The sequence below is a fragment of the Miniopterus schreibersii genome, assembly GCF_964146895.1.
Source record: "Miniopterus schreibersii genome assembly, chromosome: 1".
In the NCBI taxonomy this organism is placed as follows: Eukaryota; Metazoa; Chordata; class Mammalia; order Chiroptera; family Miniopteridae; genus Miniopterus; species Miniopterus schreibersii.
In genome coordinates this window covers 51,656,421-51,681,346 of record NC_138101.1, presented here as the reverse complement: position 1 = coordinate 51,681,346, position 24,926 = coordinate 51,656,421, and the positions used below count along the sequence as shown (strand labels likewise).

General features: G+C 38.7%; 1 protein-coding gene across 2 annotated transcripts; it reads right to left on the bottom strand.

Moving 5' to 3' along the window:
• Nucleotides 1-378: 378 nt before the first annotated feature.
• Nucleotides 379-12,540, bottom strand: DMP1 (dentin matrix acidic phosphoprotein 1). 2 transcript variants are annotated; one of them, XM_081142225.1, is made up of 6 exons: nucleotides 12,436-12,540; nucleotides 7,076-7,150; nucleotides 6,534-6,581; nucleotides 4,920-4,952; nucleotides 4,700-4,747; nucleotides 379-2,855 (listed from the first exon to the last, which is right to left on the bottom strand). In XM_081142225.1, the coding sequence occupies exons 1-6, from the start codon at nucleotides 12,436-12,438 to the stop codon at nucleotides 1,542-1,544; spliced, it is 1,521 nt and encodes a 506-aa protein (XP_080998351.1). In that variant the 5' UTR covers nucleotides 12,439-12,540; the 3' UTR covers nucleotides 379-1,541. The 2 variants fall into 2 exon arrangements, with proteins under 2 accessions (XP_080998351.1, XP_080998352.1); XM_081142226.1 differs by lacking the exon at nucleotides 4,700-4,747 and having other exon boundaries at nucleotides 12,436-12,523.
• Nucleotides 12,541-24,926: the final 12,386 nt, after the last annotated feature.

The following is a 24,926-nucleotide window of genomic DNA, read 5'->3' as shown; positions in this document are numbered from 1 at the left end:
CCAAAGAAATAAAAATATAAGGAATGTTTCCCTGTAATTCTTAGACTTTTCACAAAAGAAAAATCTGAGAGTCCAGCAAGAACTAATGTTAAATTCAAACACCGCAGCCCTTTATTGTGGCCTCATAAAAAAGTTGAGAATTTGTATTTTCCCTTATCTATAACAGGTATATTCAGTGACATATCATAAGCAACATGTAAAGTCATTTTATCAAAATGCTACCTGAATTATAAATAAAATTAAATTTTAAAAATTATTTGAGAATTGTTCATTTTAATGAAAGAAAGCTAATAAACTATTTCATGATGTTTTAAAGGAAGAGTTGTTTAATATAAAGATATACTATAACAATATCACTATAAAAAATCAGCACACACTTTGGGATATTATTATCTTTATTACAAAACAAATACTTTATGTTGAGGTAATATTTCAAACGGTATTTGGTAAAAAATCAACTGAATTCTATATATTCAATTTTGTTATGTGCAACATATGTAAAGAACTCAGGACAGTTTTTCTAGCATTGCACATTGACTGATTTTAGAAAAAAAATAAAGCTAAAAGTTATCTATTTAAAGAGGAATCTTCTTCTCCCACCCTCCCCATCCAATCCTCCACATAATTACCAGTAATCAATGAAGTGATATTCATGGGAATTCCACAAAAAATGTCAAAAATGATAAATTAGTTGAAAAAAACTTTTGTTTATCCAAACATCTGACACTGGTTCATAATCTGGAAGCTCTTTCACAAACTAAATACTCAATTGTATAGTATTTACTATTGCTTATCTCAAGAATAAATGACATTTTCTCATCTTCAATGAAGAAATCCTATGAAATGGTCTGACTCCAGTGTCTTCTCTGCTATGAAACCCTCCCTTCCCTGATTCTCCAAGGCGAGGTTGGTTGCCCTCTTCTGTGCTCTCGTGTACAAGGTATCCCCCAAAAATGTGGACATACTATAACAGCTGACAGCTCAATTTGGAAAATGAAATGTATTTTAATAAACACTGCCTTTATAATTATTCAAGGTGTGTGTATACATTTTTTTGGGATACCCTATATTTTGTTCACACCTCTGTTATAGCACTCACCACAGGGGATTCCTCATATGTATTCCTCTATAGCTTTTTAGCTTTATTTATTCCTCTATAAGCTCCTCAGGAGCAAGAAACAAGCCTTGAGCTTCTTTATATCCCTAGCACCTAGCACAGTGCCTGGCATGTAATGGAATTTCAGTAACTGTTTATTAGGTTCATGAGTTAGGAACTATTTCAGCTGTGAAGCTATAATGCACATCTTTCCTTGCTTCCAGTTTCATTGAGTGTGTTCTGGTGTCATTCCACATTATTTAAACATCTATGGTTGGTGATACCCTAGAAACAAATATAATGTCCAGAATTTCCTTTCAGAAAGAAATGGCCTTTGGTCATCCTTCTGATAAAAAACATCAATAAATTATGGTTATAATTCTTTCCCTACTCTCCAGCCTCCAAAATTCCTTTACCTGAGAGCCACTTCTTAGGAAAGATGATGCTAATAACCATCTTGGCAGTCATTGTCATCTTGATCCCCAATGGGTTTGTTGTGATAAGCATCAACTGTTAATTTTCTGCTTTCTATCTCGGTGGCTTTTGACTGGCCATCTTCCTCACTGCTTGACTTGCTCTCAGTAGAGTTGCTATCTTCTCGTGATTTGCTGCTATCCTGAGAATCACTATCATCGTCTTCCTCAGACGGGCTGTCCTGCTCAGACTGGCTTTCGTCACTCTGGCTCTCTGTGGAGGGACTGTGAGACTGGAGGCCCTCCTGGCTAGAGCTGTTCTCTTCCTCCGTGGACTCTGGGCTTTCCTCCGAGTATTTGAGGCTCTCATTGGATTCACTGTCAGCTTGCTCCTCTATGGATTTGCTTTCTGAACTGGACGGTGTACTTAAGCTGTCCTCTTCACTGGAGTCACTATCTTCCTGATCTTCTTCTGTGTGGCTGGAGGTATTATCTGGGTTGTCACCCCTGGACTTACTCACTACTTCTTCCTGAGATTCACTGCTGGTTTCTTGAGATGGCAGGTCAACCTCTTGACTAGACTCACTACTGGGATCTTGTATATTTTGACTGTCTTCCTGGGACTGATTCTCCTGACTATCTTCTTGAGATTCACTCCTACTGTTTTCCCTGGATTGTCTGAGTCCAGCTTCTTTGGAGTTGGTGTTTTCTGTGGAGTCACTCTGGACTTCTTCCATTGTGTTGCTATTGCCAAGATCACCTGTGTCATCTTCCACAGAAATGCGGGACTTTCTGAAAAATTTCCTCCCAGGGTTCTCCTCTGATGGGCTCTCACCTGAATCCTGAATGCTTGCTTGCTCATCACTGCTCCCTCTTGATTCTTTGGATTTGACGCTGGCGCTGTTCCTTCTGGAGTGGCTTCTCTCACTCCTGATGGAATCTGGATCATCGCTCTGCATTCCTTCATCATCAAACTCAGAGCCGTCCCCATGGCTGCTATCTCCCTCACTGCTGCCTCCCACCCAGTGTTCCTCACTCTCGCTCTCTTTGTCAAGGTCCCTGCTCTCACTGGTGGTATCTTGGGCACTGTCTTCCCTGGATTGTGTGGTGTCTGCTGAGTCTTCATCATTTCTGAGTCTGGAGTTTCCTCCTTGTCCCTCTTCAGGTCCTGGGCCATTGTCATCATCACCAAAGGTGTCATCTCCGCTGTCATCTTCATCATCATTATCATCTCCTTCTTTTCCTCCGTTCCTAGAGAGGCCACCAGCTGGCCTATGAACATACGGATGGTCAGCAAGGCCCAGGGCTTCCTCTGATTTGGCACTGTCTCTGGGGTCTTCATTTACCTGGAGTTTGAGGTTAATAGATACGGTCAGTACTTCAGGAGGTGACATAGAGGGAGGGTGTTATCTATTTTCTATCTAGGTTCTTTCTGATTTCTTCTTCCTGTGTCTCTCATCTAAACTACGGTCAGTTTTACTGCTCAATAACATCTCTACCAGAGGTTAAAAAGGAAGGAAGAGGAGTTGAAACCCAAGTCATTCCATTTTATATAATTCACTCATGCTGCAAAAAATTCTCAAAAAGCTTTGTTGGATCACATTTATGAAACTCAAATCATATTGTAAGCATGATTCCTTAAAAAATATTTCTCAAAAAATTTTTTGTAAACTAAAGAGTTGGTTTATAATGCTCACTCATCAAGTTGGTTTAAAACAGAGATTTTAAAAATACTGAATGATTTTTAAATAACCCAAATATTATTTTTTCTAATCAGTTCTGGGTTGGAAAATCTATTAGGGCAATAGATTTCATTTAGCTAAAATGAAAGTAAAATATTGCAATAAGGTATCTATCTCACCCAAACCATGTTTATGCTTTATGCACACCCAGGCAGAGAGTTGCCCATAAAAGGCTCAGCTAGAAGACAGCAACAGCGTGGCTGCCAAGCCAGCGTAGTTCTGAGAGCTCAGACAGACTATCCCATAAGTAAAACAATGGGATGCTGTACACAGATAAGGAATGAGAGTGAGTCGTCATCAATGAGTTCTGGAAAAATCTGCTCTTTCTTATATCCTATAACAGCATTCTTGCCAATTTTTTTCTTTTTGCACATGTTCCTACTGATCAATGTCTGAGTTTCCAATCAGGAGTACAAAAGGATGAGATCTCTTTCCATTGCTCGTTCACACTGATGTGCTGGAACTGAGAATCTATTTAGTTTTCCATACCTCAAAAGGCACATATGGCACCCTCCTCGAGCAGAGACTGTTACCCTCATTTGAGCTCAGAGAATATTAAGGTAATAAATCATCATATCCCCAGAAAAGAGCACTTTCCAAGTTCTATGCTTATAAATTTCTAGAATGTTCCTCTGACAAACCTTTCGTAAATAGTGGTACAAAGCCTAATAATTCATCTTCCAAGTGTGGTTGAGTATAGAATGCAACATGGGTCAAAACTTCAAAGAACCTGGTTCCCGGAATTCCTGCAGCCTTGCAGAGTTCCGTGTGGTCAAAAATGATAAAACAGCTAAGAAAGTAACGACATTTAGTCTTAGAGAAGTGGAGGAGGGGTGGGGAAGGAGGAAGACAGCTTTTTATTAAAAAGATGTAAGCTAAGTCAGTTTCTCTCAGTCCCAGGACCACAGATGAGACTATTTTGAAAAGGAAGTCATTACTAAAGCCACTGTTTCATTCAAGTTTCTGCAGGGCTCTCCTATTTTCTCCTCAACAGGGTCCTCAACATGAAGGAGGTCTCCAGGCCCAGCAGGCACTTCATGCCATGCTGGCCAGAACACTTTTCTCTGCCTGATCTGAACAGCTTTAATTGCAAAAGTAAAATTTTAGATTGGTGAGTGAACTATTGCTTGTCTAACATAGTCTGTGGTCATTGTGTGTGTGTGTGTGTGTGTGTGTGTGTGTGTGTGTGTGTGTGTGTTCTTTCTAACTGGAGGGATATTTAGGGCCACAGTGTCTATACTCTGTCCCCAGTGACAAATATGGAATGAACAGCATGTCCACATCTAAAGTCTCCCACTCATTTTTCCTTTCTTATTTTATGGGACTATTTAGTCAGCATAACCAATGGTTAGGAAATATTATATTTAGAATAGTTGCCAGGTAATTTAATCTAACATCATTTTCTCCAGTTCCTAGTCTGAAAAGTTAAGAAAGGTCTGTTTAATTACCTGCTCCTCTGAGCTAACTTTACTTTCTTCTGATGACTCACTGCTCTCCTAAAAGGGGAAGAAAATGTTGTTTAGTAATTCCTAAGGAAAAGGGAAAATAGGGTACACATCAGTGGCTTGTAGCTTGGATTTACTACTTTCCAAATGGCCTAAGATGATGGGAAGAGTGTTAAAGTTACTTTATGAGATGTTTCTGACAACAAATAAACGAGATAGTTACCAAAGGTGGTAGTTGTGTCTGAGCCAAATGACCCTGTAAAAAAACGAAGGAAAATAAGTTACTTCTTCACAGATGAACCACGTCATCACAAGTATTTAGAATATTTTTAGGTGATTTCTGTAAGTTTCTTGATATATATTTTGAATTTACATAACTAATAATGATGGTTTATGATGAAATAGCTTAAAAAATGAATGTGAGATGACAAATAGCCTGAAAAAAATCTTAAGTTATAAAAGACCTGGAAGATTTCTGTATTTCTGATACTTCACTTAGTGAAAAATTTACTTTCTTTGAAACTAGGTATTCATACAACCTAGAGGAAACATAAGATAGGAAAAACAGCATGAGAACAAAGAGCCCAGATTTAAGTCTCAATTAGCTCCTTGGTTTGGTTTTAGCCCTGAAAGCCAACATCTTGGTGTTAGCGCTGCAATTCATGTGTCCCTGGAAACCCCTAAATCTTGGGTAGGTTGCAGTGGTTGGTCACTCTATGTGAATTTGGACAATTCATTTCACCTGTCTGATATCAATTTTGTACTCATAAATTAAGAATATTAGCAACAACTGTGCTTACTCCACAGGGTCTCTGTGAGGATGAAATCAGCTAATGCCTATGGAAGCATATTGGGAATTATTCAGTCTGATATAAACTAAAGTAATGATCCATTTTGAGGACATCCACTCTATAAAATTCAATTGTAGACAAAACTAAACAGAGGAAGCCATTAAATCTTTCTTGAATTATATAAGGTCATCAAAAAAAAAAAAAATTAAAAAAAATTCTAAATCTGAAACTTAATTACTCAAACTTCTGATTTATTTCACTTTCTTTAATCTTATAAGAATTCTAAAAATTCCTGAACCACCTCTGGTGCCCTTTTCTCATCTGCTCTCCTCCTGAGAGGGCCAGAACACCCTGTTAAAGAATGTGGGTTCTGGAGCCATGGTGACCTGGGTTCAAAGTCTGTCTCTAACATTTATTAACCATATAACCCAGGCAGACTAGGTTGCTCTCTGTCTCAAGGTTCCCATTTGTAAAATGAGAATAAAATACAACACCCAGTTTATTGGGTATTGTGAAGATTGAGAAATTAATACATGTAAAGCACACAGAAACTGTGCCTGGCCATGGTTCTTGAGTTATTGGGAGTTAATAACTATCTGGTTACTCAGAGTCTACACTCAACTAACATTAGCTATCACTCCAAAGGCTCTAGGACCCTCTCATTTGTCTTTCTTTTCTCTCCTTCCAGGACTTGACCTGCTGCCTGCCCAGACATCTGGAAAAACACACTTCTAGCCTTCATCCTGCAAGGGCAGCCTTGCTCACGGCCCCCATCTCCTTGCGCTACTACCCACATCCAATGTGAAGATAATGCTAACGGAGAAGACGCTTCCTCACCAGATTATACTATTAAGTTGGAATTGAAGTGTTATATGAACCAAATTTTCTTATATGAACTAGAAATTATAGCTCTTTCTACCTATGTCTTAAGTTATTAATATGTTCATTACATTATTAGCAGTTTCAACATTTGCAGTGGAGATCATTTGGTTATACTACTAATATATTAAAATTAAAATATTTCAAAAAATCTTATTTCTACTCACCTTCCATTCTTCAGAGCTCTTGGATTCAGCATGTTGATACCTGGCAACCTGGAAAATTTAGTACACACGGTCAGCCCACAGAGCGAGTCCCAAGGCAGCAGCTATTAACACTTTACTTAATTAGGAGCAGTGGTAGTCAAATTTAAGCAAGCATCGGAATCACCTGGAGACCTGTTAAAGCACAGATTGCATTGCCCCACCCCTAGGGAGTCCGGCTCACTAGGCCTGAGTAGGGCCCAAGTATTTACATTTCTCACAAAGGTCTAGTTGGTGCTGATGTTGCTGGTCTGGGGATGACACGTTGAGAACCACTGCTTATGAGAAAGAAAAAGGAGACTCGTGGCTGATAGGAATGACAGCTGAACAGAATAAGGTCTAACTCAGATGATATCTTAAAGAAAACAGCTTCCTAAGAAACTACTGTTTTCATCTGGCTGGAGCATACACAGCCACCTTGGCTCATAGCCAGTGAAAATTGTGAAGTTTTAGGTATAAAGGTTTTGGGGTGTTTTTTTTTCGTATAGCCCTATCCTGATACTTACTGGAAGAGCACAGGACAGCCCCCAAAGGAACACAAGCAGGATGCTGGTCTTCACAGCCGGGTGTGACACCTCTACCTGTGATGAAGGACAGATTTTTTTTTTTTCTCCATGCTACAAAACTATAGGAGCTTCAAGCTTTCAACAGTTTCTTCCTATTTAAAACACAAATTATCCAAAAAAACCAACAATAACTCATCCAAATGTACATCAACTGATAAATGGATAAAATGTGCTGTATCCATACAATAGAATATTATTCAGCCATAAAAAGGAATGAAGTACTGATACATGCTACAAAGTAGAGGAACCTTGAAAACATTATATTAAGTGAAAAAAAACCCAGACACAAAAGACCACATATTGTATAATTCCATTCATATGAAATGTCCAAAATAGACAAATCCATAGAGACAGAAAGTAGATTAGTGTTTGCCTGGGACTGGAGGAGATGAAGAGTTGGATGTAACAGCTAAGTGGTGAATTTTGAAGGTGATAACAATGTTCTAAAATTGATTTTTATGAAGGCTGCAAAACTCTGTGAATATATTAAAAACAATTAAGCTGTACATTTCAAATAGGTAAAGTATATATGTGAATTCTATCCCAATAAAGCTATTTAAAATTAACCTTACTCCTAAGAGATAAATTGAAAACTTTTTAATGAGAAGGCCTATAAACACTTCTTCATTGACACACAAAATATGATAAATGGAGGAAAAAGTGAAGAAAAAGGAATGGAGAGATTTCTGACCATTCACTTTCATAATAATTACAGAACTTGGTGTGGCAGAGCAACCTGGTATATATATTTCCCCCAAAAAAACTATATTTATGAAAACCATTGATAGCTGGTGGTCATTTGTCTACACACACACACACACACTGGCTTTTCAGTCACATGTATAACCTCACAATAATGTGTACACAAAATATTTTTGCTTTTTTTTTCTTGATCTGCAAGAAATGCACTATGGCAGGCTTCATATTACAGCTCCAGAAAGCTCTTAATACCTACTGTGCTACATTTAGTCACACATTCCACATGAATATGCTAAATTTGTTAGTGTCATTCACAGTACTGAAGGCTCTCCAGAAAGATTACAGGTTTGGATGCACTTGTGAATCGTGCTCAGAGAAACGGGCCCAAATCAAACTGCATTTTCCTGGTGGGTGGCTTCATTTCGCACCTCAAGAACTGGTAACTTGGAAAACAATTTGTTCTATACCTAAAAATAAGTACACTAGATGCTAAAGAGTTATTGAAATGATTTAAAAGGAAAATAATTTGCCCTGCACCAGTAAGCCCTGCAGCTTACACACACACACCCTTAACCGGCTGGTCAGTTGGACTTCCACACGTTTTGCAAAAAATCCCCCAAGTTTATTGCAGATTTCGCTAGTGTCGATTTGTTTTTTCAAATGTTAGATATATGCCATACTAGTGACAAAAGACCTAAGTCAGAGATTCTCAACCCTAGCTGTTTATTAGCTTCATCTGGGGAGATTTAAAGATATGCCAACATACCCCTGGCTGATTTGGCTCAGTGGTTAGAGTGTTGGCCTTGGGACCAAAGGGTCTTGGGTTTGATTCCTGGTCAAGGGCATATATTTTGGTTGCAGAAGGTGACCAATGAATGTGTCTCTTGGGTCGATGTTTTTTTCTTTCTCTCTTCCTCTCCTCCCTCCCTTCCACTTTCTCTGAAAAATAGTTAGAAAAAAATATCCTCAGGTGAGGATTAAAAAAAAGATATACCAACCCACAAATCCCACCACTGAGTAACAAACCAGTTCACTGGGGTGGGAATAGGCATGAAGTTTGTTTTTACGGTCCTCTAAGTGATTTTAACCCTTGATTTGAGAAATGAGTGTACATTACTCAATAATGTCTGAATATGCTAAATGTCTGAAATATTGGGCTTGAGAAGTCACTTAATCTTATTTTTTAATTTATCCGCAAAAATAATAGAAATGCTAAGGTAAGGAGACTGGACGTGTTCCTCATTTCTGCTCTCATGCAGCTCAAACGGTCCAACAGAGCCTCTCATTTTATATCATAAGCATTATCCCTCTTCAACATCACCATTCTTGGTGTGTGCTATTTTCTTTATTCTAATTCAGTACAGTTAATATTAGTCCTTGTATTTTGATATTATTTAAATTTTTTTTCAAATCCTTTGCCTAATATCAACAGAGAAAACATGAAAATGTTCAACTGTACCTAAAACAAGCCTAATTCAAGAAGATCTTACTTCTGATGGAAACCAGAATATCTCATCCCAAAATATGTCTCTTTGACATAAAACTTATTTTGAGCTGAAGGCACTTGAGAAACAGCAGATGCAAAAAGGGCACGTAGATCCTCTTTTTCTTCCCATGTGACTGTGTCTTCTCTGTACCACAAGAAAAGAGGGCATCTTATCTCCAGAGACCAGATTCAGGGCACAAACAAGCCTTGTTAAACTAACCTTTATCTTCCCAGTCACTTCTGTACAATTTACTGCCCATAACCCAAAACCCTTGTGTTGTCAATTCACAAATGTACTGTTTCTTTGTCTAAAAGGTGTAATAGCTTTCTGCTCTGGTCACTTCTTCAGGTCTTCATTCTCTCTTGAAGGCTCCCATGTGCATGTAAAAATTTTAATAAAATGTGTGTGCTTTTTTTCCTGTCACTCTGTCTTAGGTCGGTTTAATTCTTAGATCCAGCAGGAGTCTCTAAGAGGGCAGAGTTTACCTCCTCTACACTTCCCTTTAGTTTCCACAATCAAAACATTTTTTTTAATTCTTAGGTTTATTTCTTAAGGAAAGGAAAGTCTCCTCCAAATATGATACTCTCAAAATAACTGCATGCCAATGGTTTTGGCTTCACAAGTGAAATGAAAAGTAGGCCGCTCACCATTTTAATTTTCAAAGTGAAATTTGAATAGGGTGCTGATCTCCTGATGCTCTGAAAACTAGCAAATATTCCAGCCTTGATAAAAGGCCAATGAATACTGAGTTCTCCTCTTGTATTTTCTATTCTTTCTTATTCAAATAACAACAAAAAAATGGTGTAGAGGCTCTACACCAATGAATGCTGTGTTTTTTTACAAAGGAAGTATATGCTTCCAGTGTTCAAGTTTCTTAGGAATAGAATATCATGAAATATAAGATGCACTAATATGCTCATGCTTCTAGAAATACCATTTAATAGCCTGGCCTAAAATAATAATTTCCTAAATGGGGATCTGATCAACTAGGATAAAATACAACCTGGAGTCCTGAGAGAACTGACATTGCCTCCCGGAGAATATCATCTGCCATCAAGCATTAAAGAAAGTCAGATCTTAAAACCTATGTTAAATTTTTAATTGGTTATTTTTTATTAAAAAATAATTACTCTTTTGTGAAATGTATTTCCAAATTAGAGTTCCAAACTTTTATAAGTTTTTTAGCTAACACCCTAAAAAGACTAGAAGCAGATATGCAGTAGCTCTATTCTGAGTAATAAATTAGCAAAATAGCTATAAGCCTGAAAGATATGAATCCAGAACCTTATGTTCTCCTTCAGTGATTGGTAAATGTCACTTCCACATTGTACACCCTGTCATTCTACCAGAAGAGCATGGAGCAAAAGGAAATCAACAACCTCATTTGAGTTCCACATGCTTGGAAGGCAGTGTATGTATTAGAGACTTCCAACATTTATGAATTGTTTTCCCAGAACTGAAAAGATGAAAAATGTTTAGGATCTGGAGAAGGCAATTGAAGTTCCTGCTCTCTCTGTGGCTACCCTCAAATGTAGCCTGAACTTCTTTGTGCTCTCCAGTAAGGAAACTTTTTCTGGAATTTCCTAAAAGTTAATATTCATTTCTAAAGTACATATCTTCTTTCACTGAAGATACATACTTTTCAATGAAGAGGTGGACCAAAAGAAGGAAATAAAAACTTGAAAAATCATTGGCTCAATTTGCTTATTTTTGGCTTAGTGTGGTTGTCCTTAGCAGTCAACATATATTTTTGGAGAACATCCTATGTGCCAGACACCGTTCTAGGTGCTAAGCATGCAATAGTGTGTAATAACAATAACAAGCTGGTCTTACAAAAGTAAAATTACCCAGAACTCAACTAACCAGAACATCCATTAGCTAGAATTTGTTTGATTACTACTCTTTGAAAATAAAGTGCAATTTGGCCACAACATTAATTCTATCAGGAATTCAGAGAACCAAACCAATAAATCTATAAAAATGTCCAACCTTTCCAATTGTAATTGCCTTGAGATCAGTCACAATTAATCCTATGTCATATGCCTTCAGCCACAGTATAATAATTCCTAGGTTCTCAAAATTAAACATAGATTTGGAAGGCCTCTAAGCAGCTGAGGCACATTGGTCCACATCGCCATTTGGGGGTAGGTAAGTAGACTGACTAACACCCTTTAGAAAACTACGTGTTCAAATGTTGTAACCAACCATATCAAAGTAGGGTAGTCTACTTGGCCCTCAGTTAAACAGAAAGTATGGTTCACCAGAGGATACCGCTCCTGTAAAAGACAGGTTACTAGAAGTGTTGCTGTGACACATGGAATCTCCTACATGTCACCCAGAATGCGTTGCTGAGCATAGCTCCTGCTGTCTGTCATGGAAGACAGACACTTCTGACACAGATGAAGTGGAATAAATGCAGCAAATAAAAACCCATATAGACAGAAGTATTCTACACTAGAAAATGTTTTAAAAAGACAATTGTATTCAACATTTACTGAATTCTGACTGTGCGCAAGGCTTCACGTTACCATGAATACCTAGCTAGCAATATAAAAGCATTATAATTCTCACACCCTTTGTTTATTTCAGCGGTCTTAGCGTCTTCTTTCAGGTACTCAGTTCATAATGAATATTATTGGATGCTGTCTAGATGAATAACATTGAATGGTTTTTCATTTAACACATCATATCTTAAAGTCCTGCCAGTCTAGTTTAGATTTCTCATAATGTCTTGTAAGCCATGAACCTCACTACATCCATGAAACCTAAATGTAAAGTTTTATTTCTTGTGTTAATTAAAGCTAAACTTTAAAATTACTTTTCATCTGCCTCCTGTTCTGTAAACCTTCTTTTTCAAAAGTACTACACAGAGATCTAATTAAAGTACCACTGAGGAAAACACCTGGCTCTATTGGCTTAACGCATCATTTTAATGTCATTATTTACTGTGGCATAAACAACAGGCACAAAAATGGGAATCATTTTTACCCAAGACATAGTTTTCCCCATCTTTCTCCACATGGCATGCCTCTCAACAGGTACACATATTTAGTATTTTTTAACAACACATCAAAAGTCATTTTTTAAAAAAATTAAACCATGAAAATGTCTTACCATCTTCAGTTCACAAAGGTTTGTCCCAAAAAGTCTCAACAATCAGGCTGAAGTTCTCACAGAGGAAATCGATGTCCAACAAAACCACTCTTCTATTGATGTTCTGAACACTTCTCTGAAGGTGCAGGAATTTAAACTCTGCTGCAGTTCTTCATAGCCAATCAAGCCCGAGCCGGGGGTGACTGACATCACAAGGTGTCTCCGGGACTCCAGCACACCCACACTTCCTCCAGCCTGCAGAGGCAGATTTTCCCTAAAAAGCTCTTGTGGTTCCCAAATGACTATACTAGTTTCCATTAAATTGAAGATCTTCCTAAAGCTTTATTTTGATTTCTAAATATATGTCATTCACATCCATGCAGTCTTATGAACATTATAAACAATGACAATATCTTCCACCCACTGATAGATCCCAGCAGACTCAAGGATGGGAAAAGGAGAGTCAAGGAGTGGGTAGAAAGTTTCCTGTTAATGTACATTACCAGGTTGTACAAGAAGAACCTACTAAAATACTAGATTTGCCTAAATTGTTGGTGTTGGAAAATATGGGCTTTTATTCATTTCCTTTTTTTTTTCTTTAACCACTTCCACTACTCACCTGCTTTTTCTCTCACCTCCTTTCCCCCATATATACACAAAGGTCCAAAATTTTTACTAGTCTAATGAAGTATCCACTTACAGAATTCTCTGGTGTCTGGAAATGTTAAAGTACCACCCTAAGTAACTTTTGTTTTTAACCAAAAGTAATTTAAATACCTCATTATTTCCCCAAACTGCTTGCCACATTTTGGTTTTAACTCTGGTGACTCTTTGAAATCAGAATTGGATTAAGGGGAAGACTAACTGGGTAGCATCTAAAGAAACCAATTTCCAAGGGACTCTCTATCATCACTGAAAATGGTATTTATCAGGACTTCAGGGAGTGAATTTGTTGCTGGGACCTGGAAGTGAAGTTGGCACTCCCAAAGGAGCCTGCTCAAGATACAATAGACCAGTGAACAAATATTTAAAGAATGTAAGTCACTGGAACTTAAGTTCCTCAAAAGTGGGGATATTTGCTTTGATTACTGGTGTATACCCAGTTCCCTAATACCTAGTTCCTGGATCATAATAAGCATTTAATAAATACTTTTATAAAGGACTGAATTGATTGGCCTTAAAATGGGCCAAATTATTAGCTTGCCTGAAGTACCCACATGACTCACTCTGACTTTTTTGGAAAGTTTTATGATTGCTGGAAATTTTATCTGACAATCAAGGTTACTCCTACCAACCAGGTTCTAGAGAATTGTGGTGCCCAACTTTATCCAGGAAACTAATACAAACATACGATTCTTTTGTTGTTGTTAACCCTGAGGACGTTTTTTCCATTGATGTTTAGAGAGACTAGAAGCCAGGGAGGGAGAGGGAGGGAGAGAGAGAAGCATCCATACAGTGATCCAATCAATTGCCTCCCGAATGTGCCCTGTCTGGGGGCCAGGGATCAAACCTTCAACCTAGGCACACACCCTTGACCAAGAATGGAACCTGTGATCCTTCTGTGCTCTGGTGGATGCTCCAACCGCTGAGCCACATTGGCCAGGGCCATATGGATTCTTAACTTATTCAATTTGGACTGCAAAGGATTAGAGGCCAGAAACTGAGGAGAAAGGAGTTTATTTCCTTCTAGAGCTGATTAGAAAACCAAAGTTCACATGGGGAAGCTATAAATTCCCTATGTTCTGAATTACACTTCCTGGTGGTTTCATATGTCTTGACTGAGGTCTATCCTAGAAGAACCTTATAATCTTATGTCAGAGCAGATTCTGGGGAGATTTTGGCAGAGGGTATAACAGGACATTGTTTTAGAATCTCTCCAAATCCCCAAATACAAACAGATAAAGCAACTAGATAACGAAAGTAAAAACCATGGACAATATTTACGGCAAACAATGTGTTATTTACCTAATGTTGTATTAAAAACCACGCCTATGCTTTGTGTCTTAAGACAATGACTATTTTATTATCTCTCATAGCTGGAGCTCTAGGTCTGGAGGCTCAGCTGGAACAGGATATTCAAGACAGCGTGCTCACGGGATGGCTGTCTGGGCGCTCAGCCGGAGCTGCTACTGTGAGCATTTCAGGTCTCCTTCACATGGCCTCTCCTTGTCGCGTGCCCTTCTCACGAGGTGGCTGGGATCCAAGAGCTTCACAAAATGTCACTTTCTGCACATTCGATTGGTCAAATCAGTCACAAGACCATCCCAAATTCAGAATATGAGGAACAGGATGAATATACAAGGAGCAGAGGAAATGTTGAGGCCATTTCGGAGACTGGTTACCACACTACTTGATAGGTTATACCCACAAACTCTAAGGCATAATCTAATAAAATTATTGGGCTTTAAAGATAAAGAAATAATCTTTTTGGCTTCTAGACAAAACAGCAAGTGACTTACAAGGGAACGAAAAGTAGATTACCATAAGACCTCTTGACAGCAATATTTTATGCCACAAGAAGAGGGAATAACATGTTTAAGACATTCAAGATAAAAATGTAAATCAAGGATTTTATATTCAGCAAAATTAACTTTCAAGTATATAGGATTCAAACAAACTATAACCACCATGCAAGTACTCAGGGAATACAGTTTCTCAAACACTTTCTGGAGAATCTACTAGAGAATAAGCTTCAGGCGACCAAAATGGTTAGAAAGACATTATCATATGAGTAGGTGGTAAGCATTAAACATAGAGTTACTCGTAGAAATAAAATTAAACGGGGCTAAAAAAGAGAGAGTATAATATGTAACAGTACATACTTAGCATAGATATAGTACAACTCTTAAAAAGTGAGGAGATGGAAGAAAACATATTTAAAAAGAACTTCAAATTTTCTCATAATGATAATATTGTTATTCTGAAAATGTTGTTTGTGTAATGTGAGATAAAGTAAATTAGCAACTATAAATTATTTTATTCCTTTTAACCAATGTGTCCTTGAGAATCAGGATTCTCAGTGTGGAAGAAAGGAGATACAGATCTGATACAGTAGAGAGAAAGTTAAAAATCCTGCAATCCTGAATTTAAATGGAAAGAATCAGAATTTTATCAGGAATTATATGCACACAACACACACACACACCCCACATATATATCTTAGCTCTGTCCCTATAGACATCTAAAAACAATAAGAGGGAGGCGACAAGGGGGAGGGAAAATGGAAGACTCCCAGGCTGCGGAGAGACTGCTTTCGCTGTCGCTGAAGGGAGCAACGCTGTGGAAGAGGCGATCAGCACAGCGAAGTCAACCAGTGGGCCCAAATGCAATAGAACAAACTTGAAGCCAGCTCGCGAAGCTGGGAAAGCCACCTAAATGCACTGTGACCTGTGCGATTATGCAGCAGAGCAGGGCCAGCTGCAGCGACGGGGCTGCGCCCTGCGCCCGGGGCCCAGCCCAGGCCCTGCCCGCGCCTTCGGACTCCCTGCCCGTCTGCCGTCGTCGCCCGGGCCCCTTCTCCTCCTGTCTCTGCATTTCTCTGCCATGTTCTAGCCACCAGCTGTGAATTCGGTGAACACCTTTCCCATTCTCTTTCTTTTCTGCGGCACTGTCAGAATAGAGAGGGGAAAACACACAAATGCCTGCGCTGTTCCCTGATCAGCACACCCTCAGCCAGAGGAATCCTTGGCTTGGGCCGCCCGAGGCCTGGGCTGCCGCTGTCTTCACTCTGAACATCTCTGTTCGAAGGTGCTAAACACTCGGATCTGCTGGTGTGAACCTTTCTTTGCTCTCTGAAATTTCAAACATACTAATTTTTCATACTTTATACTTTTGTTAGAATAAATTATTCCAATTTTTTTTTAAAATAAAATAAAACACAATAGTAGTTGGCCTCCTTAACACCCCGATTGCGCCCTAGTGCCCAAGGTCTTGTGGGGACTTAGTTGATTCCAGGTTTGTGACCAAAAATGTACTAGATATGTCTGGCACATCTTGTCATACCAGAGTGCAGGAAAGCTACCAAAGACTATTAGAGACTCAGCAGCCAACTTAAATAGGCCCCCACTTAGCCAAAGGTAGAAAAATATACTCTTTAAAATAGATAATACAGCAGGTCCTTGAACAATATTTCATTGAACATGGTTTCATTATAATGTTGATGGGATAGCATAGGAACTTAACTATTGTTTATATCGATTAGCCTATGGTAAAATTGGTTTCATTTGATGTCGTTCCACCTAAAGTCGCAGAACCTACTGACAATGTTAAGTGAGGTCTTACTCTAATTACAACAGACCGAAACCTGTAGTTGACCTTAAACAAATAGCCAGATATTTCTTCAGCAAAATGGTTATATTTGGAAACAACAAAGAATTGCAATTTGGAACATGTGGTCAAATGGCAAACCACACACTCGTCCTGAGAACAAAGGAGAAGAATGTTCTTTTATGGAGGAAAGGGGGAGTTCAGGAGGACTGTTGTAAACAGAGTCCGTTGGAAGTGCAGTGGCTTTTCACTGGCTGAGCTGTAATAGTCGTTCATCGGCTGAATGGTTGCCTGACAAGAAGACCCCCCTTCTCCCTGCTGGAGTAGTAGAGGAGAAAACATCCTCCTGTTGGAGATGGAAAGTATGTCTCTTTCTGTTTGGGGTGATTGCTGATGAGCAGTAGGGCATGAGAGCTCCCCATAAAGCCCTCCCAACTCCAGTTTAAATAAGGTTTCCGTTAACTAATCTTGCACTGTCAAATTATTTTAAATCCATAAGTTAATAATAATAAAATAAAACACTAATTGGTCACCTTAGGATGAGGGACTTAATTTGTATTATGTATAAATATTGTAAATAAATGGAAACAATGAGGCATTTGTCCAGCCCCATATAAACTGAACAGAATTAGAGATGAAGGAGAGCATTTCTTTATAAAAGTTCCAATTAACACATTAAAAGAAAATGATAGAATTCACCATCCTGCAACCCCTAATGAATTAATCCAACTGGGCATTGCACATCAATGACTCACAAAAAGAGAGATGACCAAACTATTTGCTTCCTGACAAAAGAACACAAAATCATCTATAGCTGGCCAAACAGATAAAACCCAAGGCAATCAAATGTCTGAATCTCGGTGCCAAGCTGCAGGAAGTACAGATAACAGAGGAGTATTCGGAATTGCACCATGTGGTCACTCAGTAACATATAGACTGTGGGAAGCTCTGCAATTCAAATACTACAGGTGCTTCAACAGAAATATTATTAGGAAAAGAAACAGAAGTGTAATTTAAATGATTTCGAGACTTAAAATACATGGCAATTGATTTTCAATGGGCAAGACTAGGTTATAATTTTTGGTTTGCACACTTGGGTGATAAAACTTTAAAAAAGCAGGGAAGTGATTTCTGCAAATTTCAGTTATAACTTTTGGGGACATAAAAATTGTTTAGTTGGGATGGACCACATGTGGGGCTTTGGGAGTGACTGGCAATGTTCTATTTCTTGACCTGGATGGCGATTACAAGAATATTCACCTTATAATAATGCATTACACTACAGATTCATCTTGTGGAGTTCTGTATCTGCAGTTATTTTTGCAATAAAAGTTTTAAATATGTTTTTAAAATAACTAATGACACATATCAAGTATGTGTAAATCCCTGAGCTTATGCATTCATAATGATACCAAAAACAAAACAATATGAAAAACCCCTAATTAGTGGCTACACAAGCATTTGCTTTATAAGTTTTGTTAAAGTTGTGCAATTGTTTTATTCTTTTGAGTATGTGTGTTATATTTTATAATAAAAACTTTAAGAATTTTCTGCTTTTAGAAAATTAATATTAAATATGATCATTAAAAATGGCTCTGCTATGAGCTCATAAAGTAATTTTACCATTCTAATATTAAGCAAACAAGTGATTGTATGATTTTTTATATCAGAATTTTTTGAGTTTTTAGAAATTTTTTTAACTCTTTTCCATAATGGAAGTTAAATTAATTCTTTATTTTGGGGCTTGGGAGTGGATAAAAATATTATTTTAACTACCTTATTTGTAAGAACATTTAAAAATTGAAACTGGTTATTTGGAGATTCTTTGGGAATTTACAATTCCACAACTTAGTTATTTGAAAAGGATTGATTTCAGTCTGCCGCAGAAACTGATTTTTTTCCAATCTGGAGACCTCAGGATGTTCTGATCTTGGATAAAATTGGTTGTAGAATAAAAAAGGATATCTCTGGGTACATCATGTCCATTGTTTTTCTTTGCCAACCTAAAATAATGCTTGGCATAGATTACAGCCTCAGTTCTCCAAGCTGTCCTACTTGGGACTTCTTTTCCACAAGCCTCCATGAGCCAATGCAATGAAAGGACTCCAAAAGAGTCAACTCTCAATTTGTAAGATGGAAAAGATCGGTCTGAAAGAAAGTAGTTCAATTTTATTTTATTTTTTATTTTTTTTTATTTTATTAAATATATCTTTATTGATTTCAGAGAGAGGAAAGGAGAGGGAGAGAGAGCGATAGAAACATGAATGATGAGAGAGTCATTGATCGGCTGCAGCCCACAACCCGGGCATGTGCCCTGACCAGGAATCGAACCCCAACCTCCTGGATCCTAGGTCGATGCTCAACCGCTGAGCCACGCCCGGCCAGGAGAGAGTAGTTCAATTTTAAAGTAAAAGCCTCTTAAGATACATCTTACAGTCAGTGACAGACCAGTGGCAATCATGACAAAGATGTGTGAAAACCTTTGTTAATACCATCTAATGAGATCAATAAAGAGATGGAGTCAAAGCATCTCAGACACCATGAAATGACAGGCATACAGTGTTGATTCTGGACACACACGTATGTGGTGGAGCATATCTTCTCTCAAATGCTGTATTCTTACTTTTACTTGGGTTATTTCAACTTTGCTAATAAAGAAATGTAATTTTGGCAAACCAGATTATGTATGCATTATATTTCTTTAATTTTAATTTATATGTACAAGAGTATTCATCAAATGCACCATCGCTGTGACAAAGGGTAAGAAGAAAGGTGGTGGTGAAGTGGATTTTTGACTCATGTAGCAGTTACATCAGCTGTGTTTTGCCGCCCTGGAGTGCCTGAATTTGGTGAGAGGGAGCATAATAACCACTAACAGTCTTTATTAATAGACAGGTAAACACTTCACTTAGATATGCATTAACTTTTATGTGATACTACCATGTCCTGGGGGGGGGGTCATTTTATTTTTGTTTAAAATATTACAGATATCCCTTTTTCTCCCCAATGGTCCTTTCCCCCCCCCATCCCCTCCCCCTTCCCAGTCCCTCTCCCCACCATTGTCCGTGTCCTTGGGTTGTGCATATATGCATATAAATTCTTTGGTTACTCTCCCCCCTCCACCCATCCGCCCCCCTCCAACCTTCTGACATTCATCAGACTAATCTATTTATTTGATCTCTATGTTTAAGAATTCACATGAACCAAATTAGAGATGTCTACTTAAATATACAGATATGAAAATTGCTAACCCTCTCAAAGTTTTCCTATATTTTCATTAATTGTATACCAAAATATTTTCTTCCTTCTTTTACCAATAGAATATCTATTAGTCTACTAGGTTCCTTTTCTAAACACATAAAATTACAGACATAAATATCAGTTGTGATCTATATGCTCATTTTACTATATTTCTTAATCCATTTTCCAATAATCTAATCTAATGTTACTTCTCCCCTAATGAATTAATTTCAACTTTTTAACATACTGCATTTTGTTCTTCTGCTTTTCAGCTTCCTTCTCTTCTTTCTCTAGATTCCCCTAATAACTTCACTCTTTATTGTCTGTTACTATCATTAGGGCCAGACAGATCCCTATTAGACCTTTGTAAAATAACATTTCTTTCTTTGCATAATTTAAAGGAATGAATAGGCTTCTCCAACATCATATTTATTATTAAGTAGAACCATTTAAAATTGTTGTGTTTTAGGTAGGAAAAAAACCAGTTGAAATGAAGCAACCAGTACAGCAGTACAGTACTTCCTTTTTAACTCCCCACCTCATCTTTTTCATAACTTCTCTGTGAATCCTATACTTCAGTTATATTCATCTATTTATTCTAACCCTCAATACATTCTGCTTCTAATCAGTGCTTCATCTTAGTCAGAATTCCCTCCTTGCCACCTGTTCTATTAGTAAGTGTTCGCCGAACAGAACCAATAGAATATATGTGGAGAGAGATAAGAGGAAATGTATTACAGGAGTAGCCTCACATGATTACAAAGGCCAAGAAGTCCCATGATGTAAAATTTAAAATATTTAAATACTGTTATAAAGTCAATACATCTTATGTTACATGATAAGGGAATAAGAGAGGACAGAAAACAAAGATATTTGCTTTATTATTACATAAATGTATACATAATAAAATAAGGAAAAAATACTCATGACAATTATAGTCCTTGTTTCTATAACTCATCAGGTGGTCACAGCAGGTATTTATAACTACCTTCTTTTACCCATTCTGTGTTCCCTTTGCCTTTAGTAAGCACCTCAGCTGGTCTTGGTTCTCTACCTGATGGGGTCACCCAAACCTTCATTCCAGAAGTGTCTGCTCCATTTGTAACCCTGCCCGATTGGGTGGTTGTAGTTTTCCATTGACCTTCATCACAGGGTCATACTAACAGACACCATAACAGATCTCTTGCATTCCAGACATACTCTTGCTTTCCTCTATAGTGAAGTAATAGTTCAATTTCCTGTTAGTAATTATGATCAGTCACCTCAGCCAACACTGTAACTCTCTTCTTTATCTGTTGTTTCAGGAGCATGAGGAGCTCCAAGTGGTCAGGTGACAAAATTAACTTCCAGTTCAATGGAGCCATTGTTGTGCCACCTGCTAGAATCATTCTTCTCTCTGGACCTAAGACCTCTAGGCCAACAAAGCAAAGTCACAGGTATAGAAAGCAAATGTTGCCAATGGGTCACCAGAGGAAATAATGAGTGATGCTGCTCCCATTTCCACCCACTTGATTCCTAGACTCATGATTTCTGTAGAATCCTGCCCTAGTCCTGCACGATATGTAACTAAGTCTTCAAAAGGCCATTCCACACCACTCTACCAAGCCAACTACTTCAGGATGGTGGGAATACAGTAAGACCAGTGAATTCCATGAGCATGGGCTCATTGTAACATTACTTTGTGTGTGTGTGTGTGTGTGTGTGTGTGTGTGATATGAATTCCTTCATCAGAAGCCATGCTATGTATAATACAATGACAGTGGATCTATAGATCCACAGATGGTAGTTTTGGCTGAAGTATTGCATGCAGAGAAAGCAAATCCATATCCGAAGTAAGTGTCTATTCCAGTAAGAACAAAATATTGCCCTTTCCATGATAGAAGGAGCTGGCTGATCACTCTAAGAAATGGTACTATATGCAGGCTCAGTATTAGGATAATGTTCCTGGCAGATTGGGCACTCAGTGGTGGCCATATCCAGGTTGGTTCATAAGTGGGAGCCCATGTTGCTAAGCCCATGTATAACCTCTATGTGTGCCACCATGGTCACTTTGTTCATGAGCCCATTGGGCTATGACAAGGGTGGCTGGGGAGAGAGGCTGACTGGTATCCACAGAATAGATAATTCTATCCATTTGATTATTAAAATCCTCCTCTGCTGGTGTCACCCTTTCTTGAGCATTAACATGGGACACAAATATCTTCACAATTTGGGGCCATTCAGGTAGGTCTATCTACATACCTCTTCCATCCAACCAGCCAAACCATCACTATGGCCCATGAATCGGTATATAGCAGCACATCTGTTCTCCTTCCAAACAAAGTAGACAATGAGGTGCACCGCCCAAAGTCCTGCCCATTGGGAGGATTTACCTTCACCACTCTCCTTAAGGGATATACCAGTAAGAGGCTACGGTACTGCAGCTGCCCACTTTTGGGTGGTACCTGCATAATCTGCAGAACTATCTGTAAACCAAGCCTGAGTCTTCTCATCCTCTGTCAACTGATCATAGAGAGTGCCTCATGAGGTGATAGGTACAGACTGGGAGAGAGAAGGTAGTGTAGCGGGAGTGGGGATCATGGAAATTTGGACCACTCCTTTATGTAACTTACTTGTTCCTTCCAGGGCTCAGGCCCAATCACATATACACCACTTCCATCTGATGGTGGAGTATTGCCATGTATGCTTAACCTTATGGTTTCATGGGTCGGATAATATTCAGTTCATGATGGGAAGCTCAGGGCACATGGTAACTTGGTGACTCATGGTCAAGTGTACAGTCTCTACCAAGGCTCAGTAATAGGCCAAGAGCTGTATGTCAAAAGGAGGTAGTTATCTTCAGATGATGTCCTAAAGGCCCCTGCTGCAGTTTTCCTAAAGGGCCTGCAAAAGCCACCCAACAGCATCCCTATCTGCCACTGACACTTTAAGCTCCATCAGATCTGCTGGATGATATGGCCCAACTGGGAGAGCAGCTTGCAAAATAACCTGGACCTGTTGCAGAATCTTCTCTTCTTCTCAGCCCAACTCAAAACTGGCAGCTTTTTGGGTCACTCGGTAAATGGGCCAGAGTATCACACTCAAATGAGGAATATATTACCCCCCAAATCCAAAGAGGCCCATTAGGCATTATGCTTCTTTCTTGGTTAAAGGAAGGGCTAAATGAAATAACTTCTCTTTCATCTTAGGAGGGACATTTCAACATGCCCCACACCACAGAACCCCTAGAAATACCACTGAGGTCCTGAATTTTAATAAAATTTTAGCAAGGCCCCTGAATTTTAATAAAACATTTCCCACCCTCTGACACACAAAAGTTAGAATTGGCATGGTGTTGCCAAAGCTCTAACCACAGACATTCTAGACTGGGACCTTTCTCCATCAAACACTGCTCTGAAGATAGGCAGTTAAAACAAAGAAGAAAACATGTGACTAAACTGATCTATATACAACCATAATATTATTGAGCTGTTGTTTACTTATCTGATAAGTCTAGGGTAAGCTTACTTATCAATGACCATTTTGAGTCAAGATATCAGCCTTTCTCTTTCTAAGATGTAGCGCCATGAAAAATACTGTGTATTTGTTTTTCTGATTGTTCATTTTTGTGGGGTTTTTTGCTTACCTTGTTTGTCCTGGGTCTAGTCAAAATGGAAAAGAGGACTGAGATAAGATTCTTTGGTTGAACAAACTGGCTGCATTACTCATTTACATTGCTGAAAATGAAATTCAGTCCCAGCAACTGGCAGATAACAGGTGAATATTTGAGTTTTACCAAAAGATAAAGCCCAGAAACAGTTATAAACATATCAGGCTCTTAACTGTCATCAGACAAACCACAAAAGGTGAGGAGAAATATGTCAACAAACCAGAAACCCAGAGTCAGAGAGACTCCTGAGAGAGAAAACATCTATGAAGTTAATGCACAACAACCTATATTTCAGAAGAGGGCTTGAGTCCGATTTAAAGATGGGAACTGTTAAATACCAGAACTTGACCAATTAGGGTGGACTCTGGGTAGCAGAAAGGAACAGACAGGAAGGAGACAGAACGTGGACTTGCCTGTCTGCATGAGACAGGTGAGAAATGGCAGTGAGAAGTGATGCCACGCTGCAGGTTTAAACAGGGAAATCTGTGTGCAGGACACTGGGACTAAGAGGAAATGACAATGTGTGTTCAGGGTGTAGAGAGTAATCAGCAAGAAAGAAATACAATTTGTGGGAGTAATGCAAAGTCCAACAGATGCTGGAATGGGCAATATTTAAAGAACAGGTGAGCATCTGGGAGTTCTACCAGAATTTGGGAAAGGGGCTAGCCACGTAAGCAGAGCCTTGGTTTTAGCAGAAACATACCTCCTGAGAAAGTAAAAATGAGCTCAGACTGAGAGAGTAAAAATCAACCCCCGATTTATCAAACTGGACTAACAGCCAGCTGCAAACTTAACAGAAAATAGTCTCTCTCTCAAGGACACTGAAGCTGTACAGTGTCATAACAACCCCTGCTTTAAATGACTCCTGCTTTATTAATTACTGAGAAACTTTACTCTTTAAAATCATAGATTATCACAGATTTTGTTTTTTAAAATATCAGTAAAAAATAAAACACTTCACTCTTGCTTGGAGGGTCTAAGGCACTTTGACACAGAGATAATTCTCAATTTACAGCCCAGGTGCAGAAATTCAGATAAGGGGTCTCTGGCTCTGGCTACAGCAGTCCACACCCATCTCTTTTTTTTTTAATTCTCACCCAAGAACATGCTTAGAGAGAGGAAGGGAGATAGAGAGAGAGGGGGAGAGAGAAACATCGATCAGTTGCCTTCCGTATGCTCCACGACTGGGAATCAAACCCACAACCAGGGTATGTGCCCTGACCAGGAATGGAACTGGCAACCTTTCAGTGCCCAACTAACTGTGCCACTTCAGCTGGGCACATCCATCTTAACTGCACTTTCCAAGGGCACAGGAGCCTGGGTCTACTTCACAGTCTAATCCTGATGTTGACCCCTT